The sequence below is a fragment of the Diceros bicornis genome, chromosome 5, assembly GCF_020826845.1.
Source record: "Diceros bicornis minor isolate mBicDic1 chromosome 5, mDicBic1.mat.cur, whole genome shotgun sequence".
NCBI lineage: Eukaryota > Metazoa > Chordata > Mammalia > Perissodactyla > Rhinocerotidae > Diceros > Diceros bicornis.
In genome coordinates, this window is record NC_080744.1 from 65,379,427 (window position 1) to 65,405,196 (window position 25,770).

At 35.1% G+C, this 25,770-nt stretch overlaps 1 protein-coding gene across 17 annotated transcripts in view; it reads right to left on the reverse strand.

Moving 5' to 3' along the window:
• MYO9A (myosin IXA) overlaps positions 1-25,770 on the reverse strand; it is a 278,567-nt gene that overhangs the window by 98,052 nt on the left and 154,745 nt on the right. For all 17 annotated transcript variants that reach the window (XM_058541992.1, XM_058541989.1, XM_058541982.1 and 14 more), the window contains 3 exons: positions 21,808-21,883; positions 5,659-5,802; positions 3,995-4,034 (listed from right to left, as the gene is read on the reverse strand). In XM_058541992.1, coding sequence (XP_058397975.1) covers positions 3,995-4,034; positions 5,659-5,802; positions 21,808-21,883 — 260 coding nt within the window. The remainder of the gene's footprint in view (positions 1-3,994; positions 4,035-5,658; positions 5,803-21,807; positions 21,884-25,770) is intronic.

A 25,770-nucleotide genomic window follows, 5' to 3' on the forward strand; every position in this document is an offset into this window, starting at 1 on the left:
TTAATTAATCAGTTCATTCTTTTTTTAAACAATTATTTACTACTTGCTGTGCAAGGTACTATAGACACAAAGATCAAGAAGATAATCACTCATACGGCAAAGGAAACCATCTCAAAAGGAAAAGACAATCTACCAATTGGGAGAAGATATTTGCAAATCATATATCTGATAAGGGATAAATATCCAAAATATATACAGAATTCATACAACTCAACAACAAAAAAACAAACAATCCAATTAAAAAATGGGCAAAGTGGGGGCAGCCCAGTGGCATAGCAGTTTAGTTCGCACACTCCACTTTGGCAGCCTGGGGTTTGCCACTTTGGATCCTGGGCACAGAGCTATGCACTGCTCATCAAGCCATGCTGAGGCGGCATCCCACATAGAGCAACTAGAAGGATGTACAACTATGACATACAACTATCTGCTGGGGCACTGGGGAGGAAAAAAAATGGGCAAAGGATCTGAACAGACATTTTTCCAAAGAAGACATACAGATGGCCAACAAGCACATGAAAAGATGTTCAATATCACTAATTATTAAGGACATACAAATCACAATCACAATGAGTTATCACCTCAAGCCTGGCAGAATGGCTACTATTAAAAAGATAAGAAATAAGTGCTGGAGAGGATGTGGAGAAAAGGGAACCCTTGTACACTGCTGGTGGGAATGTAAACTGGTGCAGCCACCAATTTGAGGAGATTCCGCTAAAAATTAAAAATATAACTACCATATGATCCAGCTATTCCATTTCTGGGTATGCATCCAAAAAACACAAAAATACTAATTCGAAAAGATATACACACCCCCATGTTCATTGCAGCATTATTCACAATAGCCAAGACTTGGAAATGAACTAAGTGCCCAGCGACAGATGAATGGATAAAGAAGACGTGGTGTATATATATACAAGGAATACTACCCAGCCATAAAAAGACGAAATCTTGCCATTTGCAACAATAGGGATGGACCTTGAGGATATTATGCTAAGTGAAATAAGTCAGACAGAGAAAGACAAATACTGTATGATTTCACTCATATGTGGAAGATAAACAATAAATACATAGATACAGAGAACAGACTGGTGGTTACCAGAGGAGCAGGGGGGTGGGGGAAGAGCAAAAGGGGTAAAGGGGCACATTTGTACAGTGACAGATGGCAAATGGACTTTTGGTGGTGAACACGATGTAGTCTATACAGAAGTCAAAATATAATGATGTACACCTGAAAGTTATATAATGTTATAAACCAATGTTACCTCAATTAAAAAAAGAAAGAAGATATTGCTCATTTGTTAAAGAGAACTAAAATGGGTAATAAAATTAACTTCAAGTTTTGAGACTGAGTGACTAAAAAATTTAGTAGGGGAATGACACACTAAAATCACTTTGGGCATCAAGTTTGAGAGATGAGCAGGGTGTCCAAGTAGAAACGTACAACAGGGCAACTATCAGTAAGAGACTGGAAATTAAAAGACAGGTCATGTTAGAAAAGTAGATTTAATAGAAGTGACAGTTTCAAGGTATGAGAGGGAACAAATTCTAAGAGAGAAAAGGGCAAGTACTATCAAAACAGAACTATATTAACAGAGGGCTAAGGGCTTTTGAAAGTTATATTTGTTAAATATTTGCCTATGTTTAACTATTCAGGATTGTAATAAAGCTTAAGCAATATAAGTCCTATCTATATCCATAAAATGAGGTGCTAGAGGTGCCCTTAATACAGGTGACTGAATCTTATTTCCAGCAGCTATAAAAATTGTACAGATGCATGCAATAACGCTTCATATAGCAAGGTAAGAAAGAGGCTGCAGATTTCACAACAGAGCAAAAGGAGAAAAAAGAAAAACAACCTAACGTTATCGACAATTCTGTTGCTTCTTTACACATCATATATAAAACTAACAATGCAACAGAAATGTCTTATTCAGCAAATGACCATGGTCAACAAGGATACAGGATCTGCCACTTTAATTTTTATTAACATATACTTGTCTTGATCTGAAATGGACTGAAAGAAACAAGCAAAACATTCATTAAGCATAATTAGAAAAAATGAGGCATATTTAAATAAAAGTAGGAAAAGTAAGAGGAAGACTGCGGTTACTAAACAAACCACACATCACACACATATGTATGTGTACAGATAAGCCACAAATTCAGCTCTAAATGTTCTGGTAGCAAATATGAAGAAAAATACTTATTATTTATTGACTGCTAACCATGCATGTACCAAACACGTATCTTTAATCCTAACATATAATCCCCCGCATTACAGATGAGGAGACAGAGGTTAAGACAAGTTAGAGAACTTACTCTAAAAACCATAGAGCAAGTAATGGATCTCGAACTTCAACGTAGGTCAGTTTGACCCCCAAGTTTATACTCTCATAGGCTATGTTGCCTCTCTAATATTAAACATATGTATGTGAATCTATGAGACATACTAAAATAAACACAAAATTAGCTATATTTAATTTAAAAAGAGAAAAACAGATGGCATTCCTGTAATTGATGATTGAACAGAATTATTTACTTCAGATGTATCCAACCTATTCACGTTGGCTAGCATACGAAGTTTAAAGAGAAGTTATCCATTTGAGGACAAGTGCAAGTAGGGAGGCCCAGAGGTAGCATTCATAATATTAAATGGCTATAGAGTGAAGGAAAAAAGAAAGACAAATGAACAGATACAGATGTCTGATAATAAATGTGGCCTCCTTCCCTCTTTTTCTCTACATAAAATCTTTTCATGATAAGAATATAATTACAAATCACTTACATTAATTTTTTTTGTGCTTTGTGGTTTAAACCAATATTTACCATATCAGAAACCACATCAGCAGGCATTAAATTTTCTTTGGAAACCTAAGGTGACTTAAGTAGAAGAAATAATAAAGACAGTCATTTCCTTGTTTCTTGAACCAGAGAATCATGAGAATAAATAGCTCTTTTTCAGTTCCCCTAAAATTCTGGAATTATGTTCATCAACAAGGTTACAAGTGACAGGATTCCTTCTTTGGGAGGGTACAAGAGAAAGAAACAGTAAGACTTTTCTTTCTTTAATAAATTCAATAAATAGTTTGGAAAGCCATCTCTGCATAAACAATGTAGATCAGAGTAGGCAAATTACAGCCCATGGGCCAAATCTTGCCCACTGTTTTTATACCATTTATATGGCTGAAAAAAAAATTTAATGGTATGTGAAAAATTATGTGAAATTCAAATTTCAGTGTTCATAAATAAAGTTTTATTGAACTACAGCCACTCAGTTACGTATTGTCTATTGCTGCATTTGTGCTACAATAGCAGAGCTAAGTAGTTACAACAGACACCAGAAACCTGCAAGTCTACCTGGATCTTTACAGAAAAACCTGGCTAACTAGTGCTAACGATGATAAGGTTAAATAAAGCGCTAATTAGAAATTATTTTAAAATCATGTAAAATTCAGAATTTGATCTTAACCTGGCTCAAGGAAAAATGAAAAGATCTACGTAAATAGGCAATTACTCAACAAAAATTTACATTTATACTCAAAAGCTTTTCAAACACTAGCAAATGTGATATATCACAAAGAAATATTTATCTGAACCATTAAGCTTGGCCATTTCATAACATCCAGTGTTATTTCTGAAATGCATTCAACTGAATGTGCATAATTAATCCCTATTTTGGGTACAAATAAGGTATTTCTTGTCTTTGATTTATAAAGATTATGTGCATGAGTAATAAAAAAAAATAATTAGAGGGGCCAGCCCCAGTGGCCTGGGCATTAAGTTCGGTGCACTCTACTTCAGCGGCCCAGGTTCGCTTCCTGGGCGTGGACCTACACCAGTCGTTGGCAGCCATGCTGTGGCGGTGACCTACATACAAAATTGAGGAAGACTGGCAACAGATATTAGCTCGGGGCAAATCTTCCTCAAGCAAAAAATAAATAAAATAATTATGAAATAGGACACCAATGGAAAAAAGTTTTTTCATAATACTCACCTTTGGCAGGCCAGGCTTGGATCTGAAGTTTTTGTTTCTCCTATAGAGACAAATCATACATTAGAAAAAACTACTGTAGACATGAACGATTTCAAGGTCTCTACCGAAACAACAGATTATACACCCATTTCCAAGATATAGGTCCTCCATATGAAAACACTGTCTGATTAAACTAAGCTAGCACTTTAGGGAAGGAAGGATAAGCAAGGAAAAGAGAACAAGAAAAGAGATGACTGCTCTGTAATATAGCTAGGTATAAACAGATTTAAGCCTTTCATCAGTAACATAATGTTGTACACTCAAAGCTAAAGTTGTATTTTCTTTTGGATGTTAATAGGGCTCTTCTTTCTTATATCTACAGAAACTTTGTTTCTGTCATTTCAAGACTTTAAATAGATGCCTGATTTCATAAATTGTTAAAATGTACTTTTCACTAAAACTTATGATCTTCTACTTTTAGAAATTAAAAATTCTCTTCTGCTCTTTTTCTTTTCTTATTCATAACTCAATATCATACTTATATCAAGAGGTTTTTTTTTATGGCTACAGAAAGAAAGGGAATAAAGCCCAACGCTTATGAACACGGGCTGGGGAGTGAGAAAGACCTGGGCTTGCATCTAAGCTTTACCACCCACTAAAGTATGATGCAACCTCTCTAAGCCTTGGTTTCATTATGTAATAATGTAAAATGAGGATGGTAATACCACCAATCTCTTAGAGTTGTTGTGAGGATTACAGGAGTTAATTCACAATTCTGGAGCACAGCAAGACTTACATAAATTGAACCTATTACACTGTTAAGCAATGACTTAGGGATTAAGGAATCCAATTCAGTCACACCTCTAGCTAGTGGTCAAAAAATATGCTTTGGAAGTGTCTGAAATATGCTGATATAGGTAGCTAAGAACTTTTTACTGGTCCACGATGCATGGTTATATCCACGTCCTCAAACCAGTTCTATGATCACGTAATGAGGAATGGTAGGCTTGGCTAAGTGTTACATATCATTATATATGATCCCATTCACCATTACAGAGGGGATTTTCCTGACTAATTTGTTAGGACTGCCAGAACTAAAGAACAATTGCAGTTAAAGACTGGTAATCCTGGGGCCCGCCCAGTGGTGCAAGCAGCTAAGTGCGCGTGTTCTGCTGCGGCGGCCCGGGGTTCGCTGGTTCGGATCACAGGTGCGCACCAATGCATGGCTTGGCAAGCCATTCTGTGGCAGCGTCCCATATAAAGTGGAGGAAGATGGGCACGGATGTTAGCTCAGGGCCAGTCTTCCTCAGCAAAAAAAGAGGAGGACTGGCAGATGTTAGCACAGGGCTGATCATCCTCACACACACACACAAAAAAAAGACTGGTAATCCTAAAAAGAGCTAAAAGCTTTTTCTCTCTCTAGATGTAGGGTCTGTCAAACAGCAATAAAGAATCATCTCCATAGTGAGTAGATTCAACTATGATTGTCCTGGTGAAATGAAAACAAACAAACACCGGCTTTATAATGTGAGAGATTCATAGCTCTGAATACTGACTACTTTTGAGTCATTTCACTCAAAATTCTACTCATGAAAATAATGCTTCACCATCACCCCTCTTCTTTTTTCAGCCAGAAATTTTAAACCAGTTATAAAAAGCAATCCACGTTACTGATCAATACTAACGTGAGAATTCCACGGGCTCTCTCCAAGAGTTTGCTGCTAGCTGAATTAGAGAATATCCCATCTTTATCAAGCAAGGAGCTGCTACTTGATAGTCTGCTCTGGCGAATCCCAGTTCTGCCATTCCAGGCAAAATCAAATGTATCACTGCAAAAATTAAATATAGTACAATTTGTTTTAGTTAACTGAGAAATCTCTAATTAACACTCTCTAAATTGCTTAAATAAGTAAAATAAAAGTTTATAAACCTAAGTTAAAATTTAGAAAAAATGCTAAACCAGCAGAAAATAGTTTTATTGGAGAGATTACCAATCAATTTGGACTCACATTTTACTTATTCAGAACAAAAAATTTCTATGGGTTCTGGCATATTCATATACAAATGTGCATGTAGATGAGCACATCATACAGCTAATGTCTTTAAGTATATTGTTAACCATTTAACAATCAGTAAATAATATAATGTCTTATAATGTAATGGCTTTTGTCTTTTTATAGATTATAGAACTTCCAAATGCAAGTGAAGGCATTTACAATTCTAACAGGCCATCTCATTCTCCAAAATATTTTATTTTCCTTCTGGGAGGTCTTATTCACACACTCACTCACTACACACACACCAAAGTTACTAAACTCCTTCTATGGGCTGAGCACTATTCTAGGCACTGGAGATATAGGAATGAACAAAACAGATAAAATTATCAGTGATTACAATATAAAGAATTAATAGGGGGCTTTCCAGGTAAAGATAGCAAATTGGACACACATTGGGATTCCTCGAGAAACCCATAAAAACACTACGAAAATAACGTTAAAGGAATAAACACTTAAGGATAAAGAGAAATACTAAGAGACAGCAGTAACACATTTTTGAAATATGGAAAGAAGATGAATATAGAAAGCAGATTTCTTTCTCAGTAGTAAGCCTCAGAAAGCAATCTTAAACTGGCTGTGGGCAAAGTTGAGAAGCAACTGTTTACTCAGCAGAACTCCCAAATGGCTTCAGAGTTGGTGGTGCCAAGTACTTCTGGAAGTGGTAGAAAGGTGGGTTAAAACAGGAGCACTACTAGTTGAATGCTGGTTTAAGAAGCAGTTAGAACTGCAGCCTTATGACCGTCCCTCCTTTACCTAAGCAAGAAGATGAAAGAGAAAGTCAGTGGACGGGGCAGTACTCGGCGCAACTGAGGATGGGTATACTATATGGAACTCAAAGGAAATACTGAACACAGGGATTCTCAGTCCTCTTACCCAGTTGGCTCCAGAATGCTGGCAGCTAGGACTATATCCTCCAAGCAGAAAATTAGAATAAACTTTTCTGCTGAATCTCACCAGCTCAAGAGGAAAGACCCAAAGATACTGATATGCTCCAAACAACATACTCAATTAATCAGAGATTCCAATTAGCTTTTCAGTGTCTCAATCATAAAGGTGAAGTCAACCAAGGTTCACTAGACATTTGAAGAAAGCCCCTAGCATGAAACACAGAGACCAAAACAATCATGACATAAATAACCTGAAGGAAAAAAAGACCAGAAAGGAAAACGAAGACTGTTAAAAGGCTATCATTAATATCTTTAGAGAGAAAAAAGAAAATATTCCATCTATTAAATAAGAACAAGATGCTATAAACACTGAGAAAACAAAATTGCTAACAAAAGCTTCTGAAAATTAAAAATGTAACACTAATGAAATGCAGTAGAATATACCCATTCATTCATTCAAAAATATTTATTGAGCACCTATTACTGCCAATTATTTTTCTAGCACTGGGCATATACTAATTAACAAAACAAACAAAAATCTCCACCCTTGTGAGGCTTAAATTCAGGTGGAAGGAGACAAACAATAAACACATAAGAAAATACTATATTTTTATGCCGGATAACAGGGCCTAAGGAAAAAATTTAAACAGGGAAGAAGGATAAAAATTGCCAGGATGCTAGGTTTTATAATAGGTAGTCAGGGGAGGTCTCATTGATAAGATTCCATTTAAACAGAGATGTGAAGGAGATAAAAGAGCAAATAAGCAGTTATCTGAAAGAAGAGCATTCCATGCAGAGAGAAGAGCAAACACAAAGTTCAGGAGGCAAGAATGCGGTTGATGAGTCTGAGATATATTAAGTCAGTCACCAAGGGTGAAGTGGAGTAAGAATGGTAGTAGATCAAGTCAGAGAGGGAGGAGGAGGCCATGTTACATGTACCTTTTAGGTAATGGGAATGAGAAAGAAAAGACACAGGAGGATTTTGAGCAAAACATTGACACAATGCAGCCTATATATTAAAATAATGATCTGGCTGCTATATTGAAAATCGTTTGAAGGGCCAGGAACAAAAGCAGGGAGATTACTTTAAGAGGCTATTGCAATAATCCATGCCAGGGCAATAGCAGTGGAAGTAGTGAGAAGTGGTGAAATTCCGGATATGATTTTAGGGTACAGTCGATATGACCTGCTGGTAGACTGAATGTGGAATGTACGACAAAGAAGAAATTAAGGATGACTTCAAGAATTTTTACTAGTGACAGGAGATTTAGGGATGAGGAAGTGGGAGAAATAATTTCTTATAAAGCAAAACAAAACAGGATGGAAAATCATAAAGAAAATACAGTCATGTGTCACAACAACAGGGATTCGTTCTGAGAAATGCTTCATTAGGTGATTTCGTTGTTGTGCGAACATCATAGAGTGTACTCACACAAATCTAGATGGTATAGCCTACTACACACCTAGGCTCTATGGTACTAATCTTATGGAACTACCATCGTACACCTGGTCCATTGTCAGCAGAAACGTCATTATGCAGCACAAGACTGCAGATCAATCAAGTAGGCTCAATACCCAAACAATAGGGTTTCTAGATAGATCTTACAAGATTCTGAGACTTAGGGACAAAGAAGAGATGTCACACACAGGGCTCACGAATCAGATAAAGGGCATATATTTTAAAAAGCTACAGCCAACATCATGCTTAATGACCAAAAAAATGGGGCTGGCCCCGTGGCTTAGCGGTTAAGTGTGCGCGCTCCGCTACTGGCGGCCCGGGTTCGCATCCCGGGCGCGCACCGACGCACTGCTTCTCTGGCCATGCTGAGGCCGCGTCCCACATACAGCAACTAGAAGGATGTGCAACTATGACATAGAACTATCTACTGGGGCTTTGGGGAAAACAAGGAGGAGGACTGGCAATAGATGTTAGCTCAGAGCCAGTCTTCCTCGGCATAAAGAGGAGGATTGGTGTGGATGTTAGCTCAGGGCTGATCTTCCTCATCAAAAAAAAAACCTGGAAGATTTCCTACTAAGATCAGGAAGAAGACAATGACATGAGCTCTTGCCACTCCTATTCAACATTGTACTGAAGTTCCTAGCCAGGGCAGTTAAGAAGAAAAAGAAATACAAGACATACAAATTGGAAAAGAAGAAGTAAAATTATATTTATTCACATAAGACATGATCTTATATAATCAAGGAATCCACTAAAAAATTATTAGTACTAAAAAATGAGTTCAGCAAGTTTACAAAATTCAATTATATTTCTGTACAGTAGCAATGAACAATTCAAAAATGAAAGCAGCAAAAAATTGTTTCGTTTATAATAGCATAAAAAATAATATAATACTTAGGAATAAATTGAACAAAAAAAGTGTAAGACTGGTACACTAAAACTAAAAAATACTGTTAAAAGAAATTAAAGATATTAATAAGTGGAAAGATATTTCATGACAATACTGCCAAAATTGATCTATAAATTCCACACAACCCCTATCAAAACCCCAGCTGCCTTTTCTGTAAAATTGACAAGCTGATCCTAAAATGCATATGGAAATGCAAAGAACCCAGAATAGCCAAAACAATGTTGAAAAAGAACAAAGCTGGAGGAATTACAGTTCCTGATTTGTAAACATATTACAAAGCTACAGTAATCAAGACAATATGGTGATAGGATAATCAAAGACATAGATCAGTAGAACAGAATTGAGAATTCAGAAATAAACCCTTTCATTTATGGTCAACTGAGTTTGGACAAAGGCGTCAAGACAATTCATTGGAGAAAGAACGGTATTTTCAACAAATAGTGCTGGGATAACTGGATATCCACACACAAAAGAATGAAGTTGGACCTCTATTTCACACTGTATACAAAAATCAGCTCAAAATGGATCATAAATCTAAATTTAAGAACTAAAACTATAAAACTCTTAGAAGATAAAACAGGGAGTAAACCTTTGTGACGTGGGCTTAGGAAATGATTTCTTAAATATAACAAAAGTATGGCAAAAAAGAAAAATAGACTTCATCAAAATTTAAAACTTTTGCACTTCAAACACCACCATAAAAAAAAGTAAAAGGACAACTCCCAGACTAGAGAAAATATTTTCAAATAGTATCTGACAAGGAACCTATATCTAGGATATATAAACAACTCTTACAACTCAATAATTAGATAATGCAATTAAAAAATAGGCAAAGATTACTCAGAAATAAAAAGGAATGAACTATTCATACACGTAATAACCCAGTGGACCAAGCATCATGTTTAGTGAAAAGAGTTAATCTCAAAAAGTTATGAAGGGGACTAGGATTTGTCACCCCCAAAATACGCTACTTTGGCGTAACGATTATTTTGAGCTGAAGGGAAATGAGAATCAACAGATACAGGAAGAGTTAGTTCTCTGTACTTCCCTTAACCCCCTAGAAGCAGGGCATAAATTTCCCTTTGGGAAAGTGTCCCCCTCTCCCATACAAGGAGGAGGACAGCAAGTCTTATCACCTGAGACAGAGAGTAGGCACTGAGATGAGTTTGCATACACAAATCTTACTAAAATAACTCTCATCTTCCACTAGTTTCCCTATATATTTCCTAGTCACTTCTTCACATTTCTTCATCCCTTGAAGCCCAAACTCTCTTTCTTTTATAAAAAGGGTATATAAGCCCCCAAGTGTAACAACTTCTTTGAGTTTCAATTCTTTTCTGTTAATACTCATGCAGGCAAAATATTAATAAAAACTGTATGCTTCTTCTCCTATAAATCTGTCTTCTGTTAGTTTAATTCACAGGCCCCCAGCCACTGAACCTAAGAAGGTAAAGTTTTTTCTCCCTGACAGTTTCATACCACATGATTCTATTTATAACATCCTCAAAATAACAAAACTATAGAAATGAAGAACAGACTAGTGGTTGCTAGAGTACAGGACAGGGACGAGGAAGGAGGGGTGAATACAAATAAGCAGCATGAATGAATTCTTTTGTGATGATGAAGGAGTTCTATATCTTGATTGTGGTGTTGGTTACATGAATCTATACACAGGACAAAACTTCAAAAAACTAGACATGCACACACGTGCATATCTTTTAAAATGGTGAAAACTGTAGTCTAGTTAATACTAATGTACCAATGTAAATTTCCTGGTTTTAATAATGTACTACCACTATATAAGATGTCACTTAAAGGAAACTGAGTGAAGGATACATGGGACTCTATGAACTATTTTTCCCTTTGTACTATTTTTGAAACTTCCTGCTTTTGAAAAATGGAATAAAACCTTAAAATATTTATTTTCCCATTAGTTCTTTATTTAAACTTAATACTTTTGGGATAGCCAGGACAATATCTTTAAAATTTTGTAATAACTTTGTTCTGCCCTTCTGGTCAAGCTTTTTATTAAGAAGAGCAGAAGATAAAATAATCAAACATGCAAAAATTTAACTACAAAAATTTTCACCAATATCAAAAAATTAGAAATAACCTAAATAACCAACAATTGAAAATAGGTGAAATAAATTGTTACAACCACACGAATGGAAGTCTATCAGGCCATTAAAGCTCATGTTGTAGAACAATATTTAATGGCATAAAAATGTGTTTGCATATGTTATTAAATTTAAATATCACTGCATGATCACAGTTTTATTTAAGACAATTGTACTTATATACTTGGAAAGAAGAATATATACCAAAAAAAAACACTTTTTTTTTAGAAGAGTTTTTTGGGTTAGGTAATTCAGTTTATATCTTTTTTTTGAGGAAGATCAGCCCTGAGCTAACATCCATGCTAATCCTCCTCTTTTTGCTGAGGAAGACCGGCCCTGAGCTAACATCTATTGCCAATCCTCCTCCTTTTTTTTCCCCAAAGTCCCAGTAGACAGTTGTATGTCATAGTTGCACATCCTTCTAGTTGCTGTATGTGGGACGCGGCCTCAGCATGGCCGGAGAAGTGGTGCGTCGGTGCGTGCCCAGGATCCGAACCTGGGCCGCCAGTAGCGGAGCGCGCGCACTTAACCGCTTTTTTTAGGGGCCGGCCCTAAAAAAAAAAAAAAATTTTTAATGGGCAGTGTAGACATTTATTCAAAGAAGATAGATGAATGACCAAAGAAGATATACAAATCGCCAATAAGCACATGAAAAAATGCTGAACGTCATTAGGCATTAGAGAAGTACAAATCAAAACCACAATGAGATACTACTTCACACCCACTAAGACAGCTAAAATAAAAAAGACAGGCAATAAGAAATACTGGTAACAACAACAACAAAAAAGAAATACTGGCAAGGATATGGAGAAAATGGAACTTTTATCCATCACTGGTGTGAACGTAAAATGTTGCAGCCACTTTGGAAGATACTTTGGCAATTTCTCAAAATGTTAAAACATAGAGTTACCATATGACCCAGCAATTTCATTCCTAGGTATGTACTCAAAAGAATCGAAAACATATGTCCATGCAAAAACCTGTCCACAAATGTTCACAGCAGCATTATTCATAACAGCCAAAGTGCATACAACCCAAGTGTTAGGCAACTGATAAACGTATAAACGAAATATCCAATACAATGGAATGTTATTCGGCCATAAAAAGGAATGAAGTACTGGTTACATGCTACAACATGGATTATCCTCGAAAACATTATGCTAAGTGAAAGAAGTCTTATGAGGCCACATATTTTAAGACTCCATTTATATGAAAATTTCAGAACAGGCAAATCTATAGAGACAAAAAGTTGGTGAGAGTATGAGGAATGGAGAGAAACTAATGAGTAGGAAGTTTCTTTTTGGAGTGATTAAAATGTTCTAAATTAGATTTTGAGATGGTTGGCCAACTCTTAAATACATCAAACTTCACTGAATTGTATACGTTAAATGCGTGAAATTTTGTGGTATGTAAATTATATCTCAATAAAAGTATTTAAAACAAGGGCTCAGAAATCAGCAATGCTGGAACTAAAATGCGAAGTAGTAATGTCTTCAAAATTCTGAAGAAAAATTATTTCTAACCAAAAGTTCTATACACAGCCAAATTACCAATCAAGCATGAGGGCAGAATAAATGCATGTTTAGTTATACAAGAAACCAAAACATTTTCCTCCTATACATACTTTCTCATGGAGCTACTAGAGAATATGCTCCATAACAGTTTGCAAAGGAGACCTAAAAGAGGAAGAAATGGTAGAAAAAATAGTTGATGCAAAATAGAAGAATGACAAAACAAATGCTCACTACAAAGGTAAAAGAAGATACCAATGTGACAGCTATGTGATAGATCTAGAAAACAAATCCTCCAGGTTGGTACAGATCAAAAAAAAGCCAAGAGAGATTTCTATAAGAAGATGAAACTGATTCAAGATGCATCTGTATATGATCAGAGAAAATTCAGACAACTGGCAAAAGAGCTTGGGGTTTAACTGGTGATAAGCACACAGAAAACTTTAGAAGAAAATCTGGCTGAATAGATGACTTAGGACTAGGGAAGAATTTTTTAAATAAGTTATAAAAAGGACAAATCATAGAGAAAAAACTACCTACATTAAGTTTAAGAATTTTTGTTCACCACAAGACACCACTGAGGAAAATAAAAAGATAAGCTACAAATTGGGAGAATGTAATGTAACATATAACTGAAATGGGAACAGTATATAAAATTTATAAAGAATACTTTTAAAAAAAGAAATAAGGGCAAACAAAAAAACAGGTATTTCAAGAAGATACAAGGATGGCCATAAAATATATAAAAATATGTTCAACATTATTAATAAGCAGGGAAATACAAATTATAATTACAATAAGATACCATTTTATAACAATTAGATTGTCAAAAGTTAAGAAGTCTTACAATAAGTTGTGCTGGCAAAGAATAAAGCAAATGGAATTTTCAGCTGCCACTGTTAGTGTACATTGGTACAACTACCTTGGAAAACAATTTGGGATTATCTTATAAAACTAACATTCACATATCCTACTGAACTAGCAGTTCCACTACTAAGTACATATCCCAGAGATTTAATAATAGGTGAACCAGAAGATTGGTATGAGCATGTTTAAAGTAGCACCATTCGTAATAGTAAAAAAACCACCCACATACCCACTGACAGGAGAATGGACACATCAATTATGTATATTAATACCATGTAACTTTTTTTTTTTGCTGAGGAAGACTCCCCCTGAGCTAACATCTGTTGCCAATCCTCCTCTTTTTTTTTGTGCTTGAGGAAGATTAGCCCTGAGCTAACATCTGTGCCAATCTTCCTCTATTTTATAGGTGGGTCGCCGCCACAGCATGGCTGACAAGTGGTGTAGATCTGCGCCTGGGATCTGAACCTGCAAACTCAGGCCAACGAAGCAGAGTGCACCAAACTTAACCACTAGGCCATGGGGCCGGCCCTCCATGTAATTTTTTTATTGTGGTAAAATATACATAACATAAAATTTACCATTTTAACAATTTTATTTCTTTTTTTATTGAGATACAATTGATATATAACATTATGTTAGTCTCAGGTGCACAACATAATCATTCAATATTTGTATATATTGCAAAATGATCACCACAGTAAGTCTAGTTAACATCTATTACCACACATACTTACAGATATTTTTTTCTGTGATGGGAACTTTTAAGATCTACTCTCTTAGTGACTTTCAAATATATAATACAGTATTATTAACTATAGTCACCATGCTGTACATTGCATTCCCAGGACTTATGTATTTTATAACTGGAAGTTTGTGCCTTGCGAGCACCTTCACACATTTCACCCACCCCCAATCCCCTGTCTCTGACAACCACCAATCTGTTCTCTATCTCTTTTACCAACTTTAAATGTATAATTCAGTGGCAATGAGTACATTCACATTGTTGTACAACCATCACCACTTTCCATCTCAAGAATTTTTTCATTATCCCAAACTGAAACTCTACACCCTATAAACAATAACTCCCTATTCTCCCAATACCATGCGATTTCTTTATTATTCTTTCTTGTGGTAAAACACACACAGCATAAAATTTACCATTTTAACTATTTTTAAGAGTACAATTCAGTGGCATTAAGTACATTTATTGTTGTGCAACCATTACCACTATCCACCTCCAGAACTTTTGGCCAAACTGAAACTTTGTACCCATTAAACAATAACTACCCATTCCCCCCCAAAGCCATATAATATTATACAGCAATAAAAAGAACAAACTACATGCAACAAGATGGGTGAATCTTAGACGCATATTGTTGAGAGGGAAAAAAGTCACAGAAGACCATATACTATACATTAGTATTTCTGTACAACTCAAAAACTAGCAAAGCCAAACAATTTATTGCTTAGAAAAACATACATTTATCATAAAACTTTTTTTTTAGAGCACGGTAATGATAAACATAAAATTATGGATAGCAGTTACCTGTGGGGAAGAAGGGAGAGTAAGGATCAGAAAGTAATATAAAAGTGGCTGCAGCAGCATTAATAATCTTCTGGTTCTGAACTTGGGTGGTAGGTTCATTTTGCTGGTATGCTTCCTAACGTACACGTTTTATATATTCTCTTGCATCAAATGAGACATTAATGTATAAAGACTGAATAGGAGCTTCCCATTAAACATGTATATTGAACATTTATGTACCATTTCAAATCCTCTCAGTCTTACCTCTTATTTTAGCTACTGCTATTGCAAACAGTACTGTGACTAGCTACACACACATATTTTGTCCAGTTTCAAGCAGATGCTACTGAGAGCACACATATTTTGTCCAGTTTCAAGCAGATGCTACTGAGAGCACATGGTTTCAGACTCCAGACACTTGCCTCTTGTTTGACGTAGGCTTCTACTCTGCACTTACACATGCATAACTCTCTAGAACTCCTTCCTTCTTTCTTCCCCAAGGCAAACAGATGGTCCTGCGACACAAATCATTAGGCTTCTCAGTTGGTCCCACAGGGTTGAGCAACTGGGGGCTACCTCATTAATGCATTCTTGCATGGGTTCTCCATCCTTCTCATTTATATTTCCATATCGCCACTCCACTCCTGTGCCCTAGGGTAACATTCTTAAATAAGCTACATTCTTATTTACCACTAGGTCTCTGCTTAAGGGAAATAAGCCTCCATGGCACACTGAACTCAATTGTTTATCTCAGCCCCCAGTTGAAATACCACTGAAATGACAAATAAGTTACAAATTCACAAGAACAAAGAGTAGGAAGAAAGACTATGCAAGGGACAAGGAGTAGTAAAAGTTTAAAAGTTGATGGACATGTCATAAAAGATGCAGTAGACCAGAAAAAGTTGAAATCTAAATTTGTATGTATGTGAGAATCATAGAAAAGGGGGGGTATATATGTGTATGTGTAATTGAGAATATATATACTTGTGTGTGTGTATGTGTGTGTGTGTAGAAACTGGGTTCAAGAGTGGTAAAGAAACTAAAACAACAAAATGCATGTAGATTCTCATTCAGAACTCTGGAAACGCTCAGGTACTAGAGATAACTGGCACCACTGCAAGGGTGCTGTTGAATGGGGTCAAAAATAGGAAGATAGGTTGAAACTCTTTGAAATGAGCTAGACCCTTACCCTTACCCTATATAGTGAAATAACATTCCCTTTCTCACACCTGCAGAAGATGGGAAATTTACTTTATAGAGAAGTTGGAAACATAGAAGCTCAGGAGAAGTTAGGGACATTAAGCACAGCTAAAGGCAGGGGTGAGGTGCCACAGTGAAAATAGGAGGAATTAAGTTGAAGTACGCATATGGAATCATGAGAAGCCCAGCAACACACCTAGAACATTAGCAGCCAGATTTATAACCTGTAGGCAGACAAACAAGAGAAACAATCTAACTAACCCAAGAGAAACAATCCAGAGATAGGACATTCGGAACTCATCAACTAAATGGCGAGGTCTCCAATCAATTACAAACTATAGCTCTAGCCCAAGTATTACTTGAGTGTATCTGTGGATCCAATGATTTATTCTATCTCTCTAGATGAATGTTTCTCAGGAACCCCAAGGTAACACGTCCAAGGTGAAACTTTCATTCCCCCCCTCAAAACTTTTGCTTCTCTAATATTCCTGGTCCAAGAACTAAGCCAGAAATCTAGAAATCATCCTTAATTACTCCCTTTCCTCATCCAATATATTTCACAATTTTTATACAGACATATAGATTCTCTCCTTCTCTTTCCTTCCCCTCTCTTTTTTTTTTAAGAAACGAAGGCATACCAGAGTTACAATCAGAGAATAAGAAGATAAGATGGGCCAAGAACAAATTTTTGGTGACTAATACATCAGTGCTCTTCCTCCTACATGCTACAGAAAGGCCTAAGGCAAAGTAGAAAGGTTTTACTGGTATTTTACACACTAAGTAACAGGAAGAGTCGCAACATTAGAATGGCAGACTCAATGGTGAACTAGAAGATTGGAAGTGAAAGAAAACAAAAATAGGCTGTGCCGTAGAAAGAGACGACAATCAATGGGACAATAGGGAGAACAGAGAAGCTCTGTGTGCACTTAAAAATCTTTGTACCAGTTGGTTGTTTCAATGAAATGACTTGACATAGGTAATCAGATTTTCCAGGAGCTTCCCTTAGCTTAGCACATTGCTACTAAGATTGACGGCATATACAATGTCTTTGTTTTGTTCTCTATACAGACTTATTCCTTGTATATTAGATCACTTATATATTTATTGCATACATATAAAAATTATTTGCACAGAGATCCAATATACATTCCTCATAAATCCTGAATCTTCAAAAAATAAAGTGAGACACACATAGATTCTCTCTTAATTTTCCTTCTTAATATAGGTTCAGAGCCAGCCCTAATGGCCTAGTGGTTCAAGTTTGGCGCTCACAGCTTCAGTGGCCCGAGTTTGCTTCCCGGTTGTGGAACCACACCACCCCTCTGTCAGTTGCCATGCTGTGGCGGTGGCTCACGTAGAAGAACTAGAACAACTTACAACTAGGATATAGAACCATGTACTGGTACTTTGGGGAGGGAAATATATTTTTATATATAGGTTCACATGAATGCATACCCACCAGCACCACCCCATTCCAAGCCATCACCTCTTGCCAGAACTACTAGTCTCCCTGTATCCAATCTAGTGCCTCTCCAAATTATTCTCCATAAAGCAACCAGAGAGATTCTTCTGAAATGTCAGTCAGTCCCCTGTTTAAAAGCATTAAATAACTTCTCATTACCCTTAAGATGAAATCCAACCTCTCCAAATGGCTAACAAAGCCCTATGTGAATTAGCCCATCATGATTTTTCCTCCTCAAGTCAACTCTCATCACTTCTCTCTTCATACTCATATTCTTTTAATTCTTTATTTGTGCCATGCTCTCTCTTTTTTTTTTTTTTTAAATTTTATTTATTTATTTTTCCCCCAAAGCCCCAGTAGATAGTTGTATGTCATAGCTGCACATTCTTCTAGTTGCTGTATGTGGGACACGGCCTCAGCATGGCCAGAGAATCAGTGCGTCTGTGCGCGCCCGGGATCCGAACCTGGGCCGCCTGCATCGGAGCGCACGCACTTAACCGCTAAGCCACGGGGCCGGCCCCATGCTCTCTCTTTTTGCTCCTGGACCTTCATAAAGGTTGCTCCTCCGCCTGGAATACATCATTCTCCTCTTCACAGGGCTCACTCTTACTCTTCCCTCAGACAACAGTTTAAAAGATTCTTTTTATGAAAAACTTTTCTGATGCATCTGGCCCCACATCCAATTCTTTAAAAATAGTATCAACATAAAAATTAAATTAAATAGTCCTCCTATATGTTTCCATAGTGTCCTATATTTCCTCGATCATATCACTTGTCAAATCTATCTTACAAAGTATGGAATCTACAGTTTCTACCACATGACCTAAGTATTAAGTCATGTACTTACTTAGCACTAAGTACTTATTAAATAAACAAATGATCTGCCAGAACTATAAGTTGTATGTGTCTTAACTTATCTTTTTATTTTTCTCTCAAGAACTATCTGACCTTCAGGAATAGACATAATGTGCAAATAACGCCCAAGTAAAAAAGCCATTAATTTTTAAAAGAAAGACCAACAAAACTATGTAAAAACATACAAATATCATTTAGGATAAAAGACAAACTATGTTTTAAAGTGAAGAAACTTGGAAGAGACTTTTGAAATGACTACATAATGTTTTAAATTTATACTAAAATGTAAGTATTATTTCATAATACCTATAATTTGCTATTATTATAGGAATTGCTAATCACATACACCTGCTTACATTAATATCCAAGGTCTATATTTTTCCTAGAGAATATAGTAAACAAAATACATACTAAGACATGAAGGAATGCCATGAGATTTATCTAGCTGTAACATACGAGAAGTCATGAGAAATCACTTCAAGCTGTTTAATGTGACATCAAGTCATACTGGTTCCAAGAGAACCTTGAAATCCACTCATCTTTATAAATCATGTTAAATATGATCATTTCTAAATCAACCTCAGTAATAAATTATTTGACTTTTTACCTTTAAGAAAAAGTATTTACTTTGGTTCTCATTGTTGCATTTTATAATATAATGTCTCAGATGATAACTAGTCATTTGCCCAGATCAAGAGGAAAAGTTTAATTTAAACAAAAATAATGCTTTAGACAGTGAGTTTTTAGTTGTATTAAGAATAAAAATCAGGATCCATAACATGCTTACATATTTGACTCTTAGAGGATAGGTCTGTCTCAGTCCTCAAATACGTGGATATCAATACAGTACAAAGTGCTACAGGATGCTGCCATAACCCAAGAGTTTTAATGAGACTTACTCTTGTTCCTTAATGCCCTGAGATTAGCATTATAGTACAACAGACATCATTTAATTAAAAACCTACCATATACTTCTACAACGTACAAAATTCATTATGTACTTATCAACAATAAAATCTAATGATATACACTCCTGTTTCCTCCTAGATAAGTTTTCAAAGGCATTTTTTTCCAATATAGTCTGGTGTATTTTATTCTTCACAAATTCTGCTCTACAACTATTCACTTACAAGAGCTTTTCCACCTAGGAATAAATGTGTCTTTGGCTACTAATGCAGTCTTTTTATTTATTCATATTAAGGGTCAGTTCAGTAGCCTCTATAGAGCATTTACCATGTCGGCTTCATGACACGTAATCATAGGCTCTGTACTTTTTCTCAAATCATATTTTGATATAAAGACATTTGTTTTCAGTTTATACCCTCTTACCAAAAAAAACTGCTTTCTCAACTTTAATGAAAGTTTTATCTCTCACTTGAGGAATATTTTCACTGGCTAAAAACAGTTTTACTATTTGCATTTTCTTGTTTTTATATAGACTACATCAATTCTTAGTCCTAGATCACCACCAAATTGGACATTCCACTCTTTCATTTAAGAGTCACTTCTTAGGAGAATTCCATAGGAAAGGTCCAAAAGACTCCACTTAGTAGATACAAGCTGATCTTGTATTCATGGCTGATCTGATTTTATAAGTATCTACTATCCTAGCCTCCTCCTCTTCTCACCAATTTTCCCTAAAATAAATTCACCAATACAATAAATACAATCTGGAAGGATCTCTTGTTAAAGCTGCTAGCTGGCCTTTTCCTGATAACAACACTTCAATGCTACATCTTTCTTTATTGTATACAAAGTTAAACAATCAAGCTGATGTGATCAAGTTCCCTATAAAGAAGAGTCTCATAAATGAGCTTATATACATATCCTTATAAAATTAGTTTATCATTCCATGAGTGCCTAAACTCAGTTAATTGCATGAGCCCAGACCAACACAATCAATCTTAAACCAAAATATTAGACTATCCCAACTGATGCATAAAAAACACAAGCATAGTGGTTAAGTTTGCACGCTCCACTTTGGCAGCCCGGGGTTCACAGGTTCAGATCCTGGGCGCGGACCTATGCACCACTTATCAAGCCATGCTGTGGCAGGGATCCCACATACAAAAAAAAGTAGAGGAAGATGGGCATGGATGTTAGCCCAGGGCCAATATTCCTCAGCAAAAAGAGGAGGATTGGCAACAGATGTTAGCTCAGGGCTAATCTTCCTTACCAAAAACAAACAAACAAACAAACAAAAAAACCACAAGCCCAGATAGATCACTTCAGGTATCCAAAATTGAAAGTACAAAGAAACACAAACTAGGAATTAGGACAGTTATAACCATTAAATCGCTTTGGGAAATGAGGCAAGACAGTTTCCTTTTTCTATCCAAATCAAGAAAATGGGTTCCTTAAGTTAGGGATATCTAATGACCAGGGTGAGAATACTGCCAATAGACTGAATTGAAGGTACAGAGGTCACTAGAATCATGATTTAATTTGTCGTTGGGTAAAATTTAACATGCAAATACAGCGGCGAATTTCATCTTAGCCAAGTATCACTGTTAAGAAAACAAAATGCATACACTATAAAGATAGCAAGTAGTTCAATTTGCTGGCATTTAAGATGAATATAGTTGAGGTTGGAAACTTGGGCTGATAGCTCTTGCATGTGAGACTAGTGAACTTAGACTTCTTTTAACAAGCATTAAAGAGTTATAATTTTATAACTTGAGCAGAGAAGCGACAATATAAATTATAAAGATATAGGAACTCCAATTGGAAAAAACTACTCAATGAAGTTACACTTTAATTTTAATGACACACTATCTTTATTTCAGGGCAATCTTAAATACCTTAGTCTTAATAGTTTTGTTAACTCTAACCTTATTAACTTATCATACCATTTATAAATGCTTTAAGAACTGAAAAACAAACTAGGCATGATTTTCTTCATATTTTTTAAGCCACAAAATTATTAATAAGATTCTAGTTATTTCTTCTATACCTCCTTGAAAACATATACCAAACATACTTACTGTTGGTTTTTTTCATTTAGAGTATTCATGCCCTGGAGATCAGAAAGAGGTGTTCTAGGATTTTTCCGGGTTATACCTAGCATATAAAAAGCAGAAATTTTCAAGTCAATGCTAAGAGAAAATAAACATAAAACAATTTTTCTAAGGGCAAATGAAACTAATGTACTTCGATAGTAAGTATTTGCTAAACATGTCAGAAACATCTAAATAATAATATGAACCAAGTCCCATGACTGTTACTTACAAATCTGACTTAGCCAACAATGAACCCAATTAGGAAATTTAATAATAAATTTTTTTATTCCTTCTCTTACTTAAACATTATCAGAAAATAAAAGGGTAACTGGGCTGAAGGTCTAGAAGGGTACAAGCTCATTTCTCATATTCAAAAAATTCCTAATGATTTCTTTGCATCATTTTTCAGTAATAAATATATTGCTGACATGGACCACAGATTTTAGAGATCAATTAATCTTACATATAAAGACACTGAGAATCAAAGACGATAAATTGTTTCCTTTAAGGATTACCAACATTTTTTAAGTTATAATTTTCTTCAAATTATATGATAAACATTAAGCTCTATAAGCATAAAGCTATCAATTTTCATAACATACACACACACACACACACGCAAAGACATTTAATATACATAAGATATATTGGAAAGGAAGAAGTAAAAGTATCTCTATGTGAGATGATAATCTCATATGTAGAAAATCCTAAGCAACACACAAAAAACTATTAAGACTAATAAATGAGTTCAGCAAAATTACAAAATATAAGATCAATATTCAAAAATCAATTGTATTTCTATACAATAGCAATAAACAATCAGAAAATGAAATTTAAAAAACAATTTAATTAATAATAACATCAAAATAATATAAAGGAATAAATTTAACAAAAATTATAAAACGTCTAAACTAAAAACTACAAAACACCATTAAAAGAAATTAAAGAAAACTTAAATAAATGGAATGCCATCCATGCTCATGAAGTGGAAAACAATATTGTTAAGATGGCAATGCTCCCCAAATTAATCTACAGATCAATGCAATATCTATTAAAATTCCAGCTGCCTTTTTCTGCAGAAATGAATATGCTGATCCTAAAATTAATGTGGAAATGCAAGCAACCCAGAATAGCCAAATAATGTTGAAAAAGAAAAACACGGTTGGAGGACTTACACTTCCTAAATTCAAAACTTACTACAAAGATACAGTAAACTGAGACAGTATGGTACCAATATAAAGACAGACAAATAGACCAATGATACACAAATAGAACAATGGAAAGGAACTGAGAGTACAGAAACAAACCTTTACATTTATGATTATTTGAATTTTGACAAAGGCGCCAAGACAATTCAATGGGAAAATAATCTTTTCAACAAATGGTGCTGGAAAAACCAGATATCCACATGCAATAGAATGAAGCTGGGTCAAAGACCAAAATATAAGTGCTAAAACTATAGAACTCTTAAAAGAAAACATAGGAGTTAATCTTCCTGACATTAGATTAGGCAATGGTTACTTAGATAGGATACCAAAAGCATAAGCAAAGAAAAAAACGGATAAACTGGACATCATCGAAATTTAAAACTTTTGTGCTTCAAAGGACACTGTACCAAGAAAGCGAAAAGGCAACCTACAGAATGATAGAAAATGTTTCCAAATCAAATATCTGGTAAGGAACTTGAATTCCAGACTATAAAAAAAAACTCTTGCAACTGAATAATAAAAAGACAACCCAATTTAAAAATGAACGAAGACTGTGAATAGATATTTTTCCAAAGAAGACATGCAAATAGCAAAGAAGCACATGAGAAGATGCTCAACATCATTAGTCAGAGAAATGAAAGTCAAAATTATGAGATACCACCACTAGGATGGTTATAATCAAAAATACAGATAATAAATGTTGGCAACGACATGGAAAAATTGGAACCTTTCATATATTGCTGAATGTGAAATGACAGTCACTTTGAAAAACAGTCTAGCAGTTCATCAAAAAATTAAACACAGAGGTACCATATGACCCAGCAATTCCACTCCTAATTATACACCCTAAAGAAGTGAAGACACATATCTATACCCACATAAAAACTGTTTTCGTTTTATTAATTCAGTTCCTAAGTCATGGACATCAATTATCCCTATGACAAATTACCATTTTCTATCCTCCATATCCATTCTTTTCTTCTGCCTATTGAAACATAATCATCTCAAACCTTTCCTCAATATTAGTAATTCAATTTTCAGCTGTTTCCTCTATCTCATGAGCTCACACAGATGTTGCTTTATTCCTCTGCTTGTTTTTAATAGCTCAATATCTATTTTCAATATCATTCTGATATTTTTATAGTCTTAAATTTGTGCTATTGATTTATTGGATTCATGTTCTTAATTCTTCTGTACTGTAAAGTGCTCACAGGGAATTTTCTTCTCTCTCTTGGAGTATCTCCCCTGCAAACACAATAGAGTGTTTTCTTTTAGGGTGGTTCTTTCATGCATATTATTTGACTTCCTCAGTTCCGTCTGTGTAATGATTTTTTAATATCAACTATTAAATATTTTAAACATTAAAAAGGCAAAAGGAATAATATACTGAACACTGCAACTGATCAGTCAGAGTAGAAAATGAAGTCCTGTGCACCTCTCTTCCTGATCCCATTCCAACAGCATCAGATCCCTACATCGCCCACTTGATGGAATTAGCATAAAAGGACTTTAAAATAGCTATCACATGTTCAACGACAAAGTAGAAGGTAGTCTTTTGAGTTAACAGAAAATCTCAGCAGAGAAATGGAAGCTATAAAAAAGAACCAAATGGATATTCTGAAACTGAAAACTGAAATTTTCTGAAATGAAAAATTTATCCTACGGGTTTAAGAGGAGACTTGAAATGGCATAATAAACTTGAAATCAGATAAATAAAAATTATCCAATCTGTAGAACAGAAAGAACAAAACTAGAACAAAAATGAACAGAGTAGGAGGAATTTGAGAGACAATATCAAATATTCTAAGAACATGTAATTGAGGTCTCAGAAAGAAAAGAGAAATTGCAGCAGAAAAAAATTTTGAAAAAATATTGGCCAAAAATTTCCTAAATTTGATGAAAAACAATGAAGCAAAGGTCCAAAGGGGGCAGCAAATCCCAAACAGGATAAATATAAATCATATCTAGGGACATCACAGCCAAATTGCTGAAAACCAAAAAATTTAGAGAGAGAACGTTCAAGCAGCCAGAGGAAAAAAGGTACATTAGATACGAAAGAATGACAAAAGGATGACATCTGAGTTTATCATCACAGATAGTGTAGGACAAAAGAAAATGGAAGAACATCTTTAAAGTGCCAAAAGTTTGATAGTTCCTAATGATGTTAAACACATGTCTATTTTATGACACAGTAACTCCACTCATAAGTTTTACCCGAGGAATCAAAATATACGTACACAAAATCACTTGAACAAGAATGTTTACAGCAGGACTCCTCATAATAGCTCAAAACAGTACACTACCCTCATATTTATCAAAAAATGAATGACAAACACAAAATTGTATACATAGTTATACATACATATATACCATGGAATACAACTCAGCTACAAATTAACGATAAAAGAACAACATAGATGATATGTATATCATTATGTTGTATAATAGAATCAGAACACAAAAGAATACATACTATATGATTCCATTTCTGTAAATTTTTTAGAAAAGGCAAAACTAATTTATAGTAACAGAAATTGTAACAGGAGTTGCCTAAATGAGGTGGGAAAATGTACAAGAGAGCAAGAATAAATTTTCTGACAATTTTATTCCACTATTTTATTTTTAATCTTTTTGTATTCATATGTTTTAAGGCTTGTCTCTTATAAACATCTTACAGATGAATTTTATTTTTCCCAATCGTATAATCTGTTCTTTAACTGTTTAGTTTGGTTCATTTTAA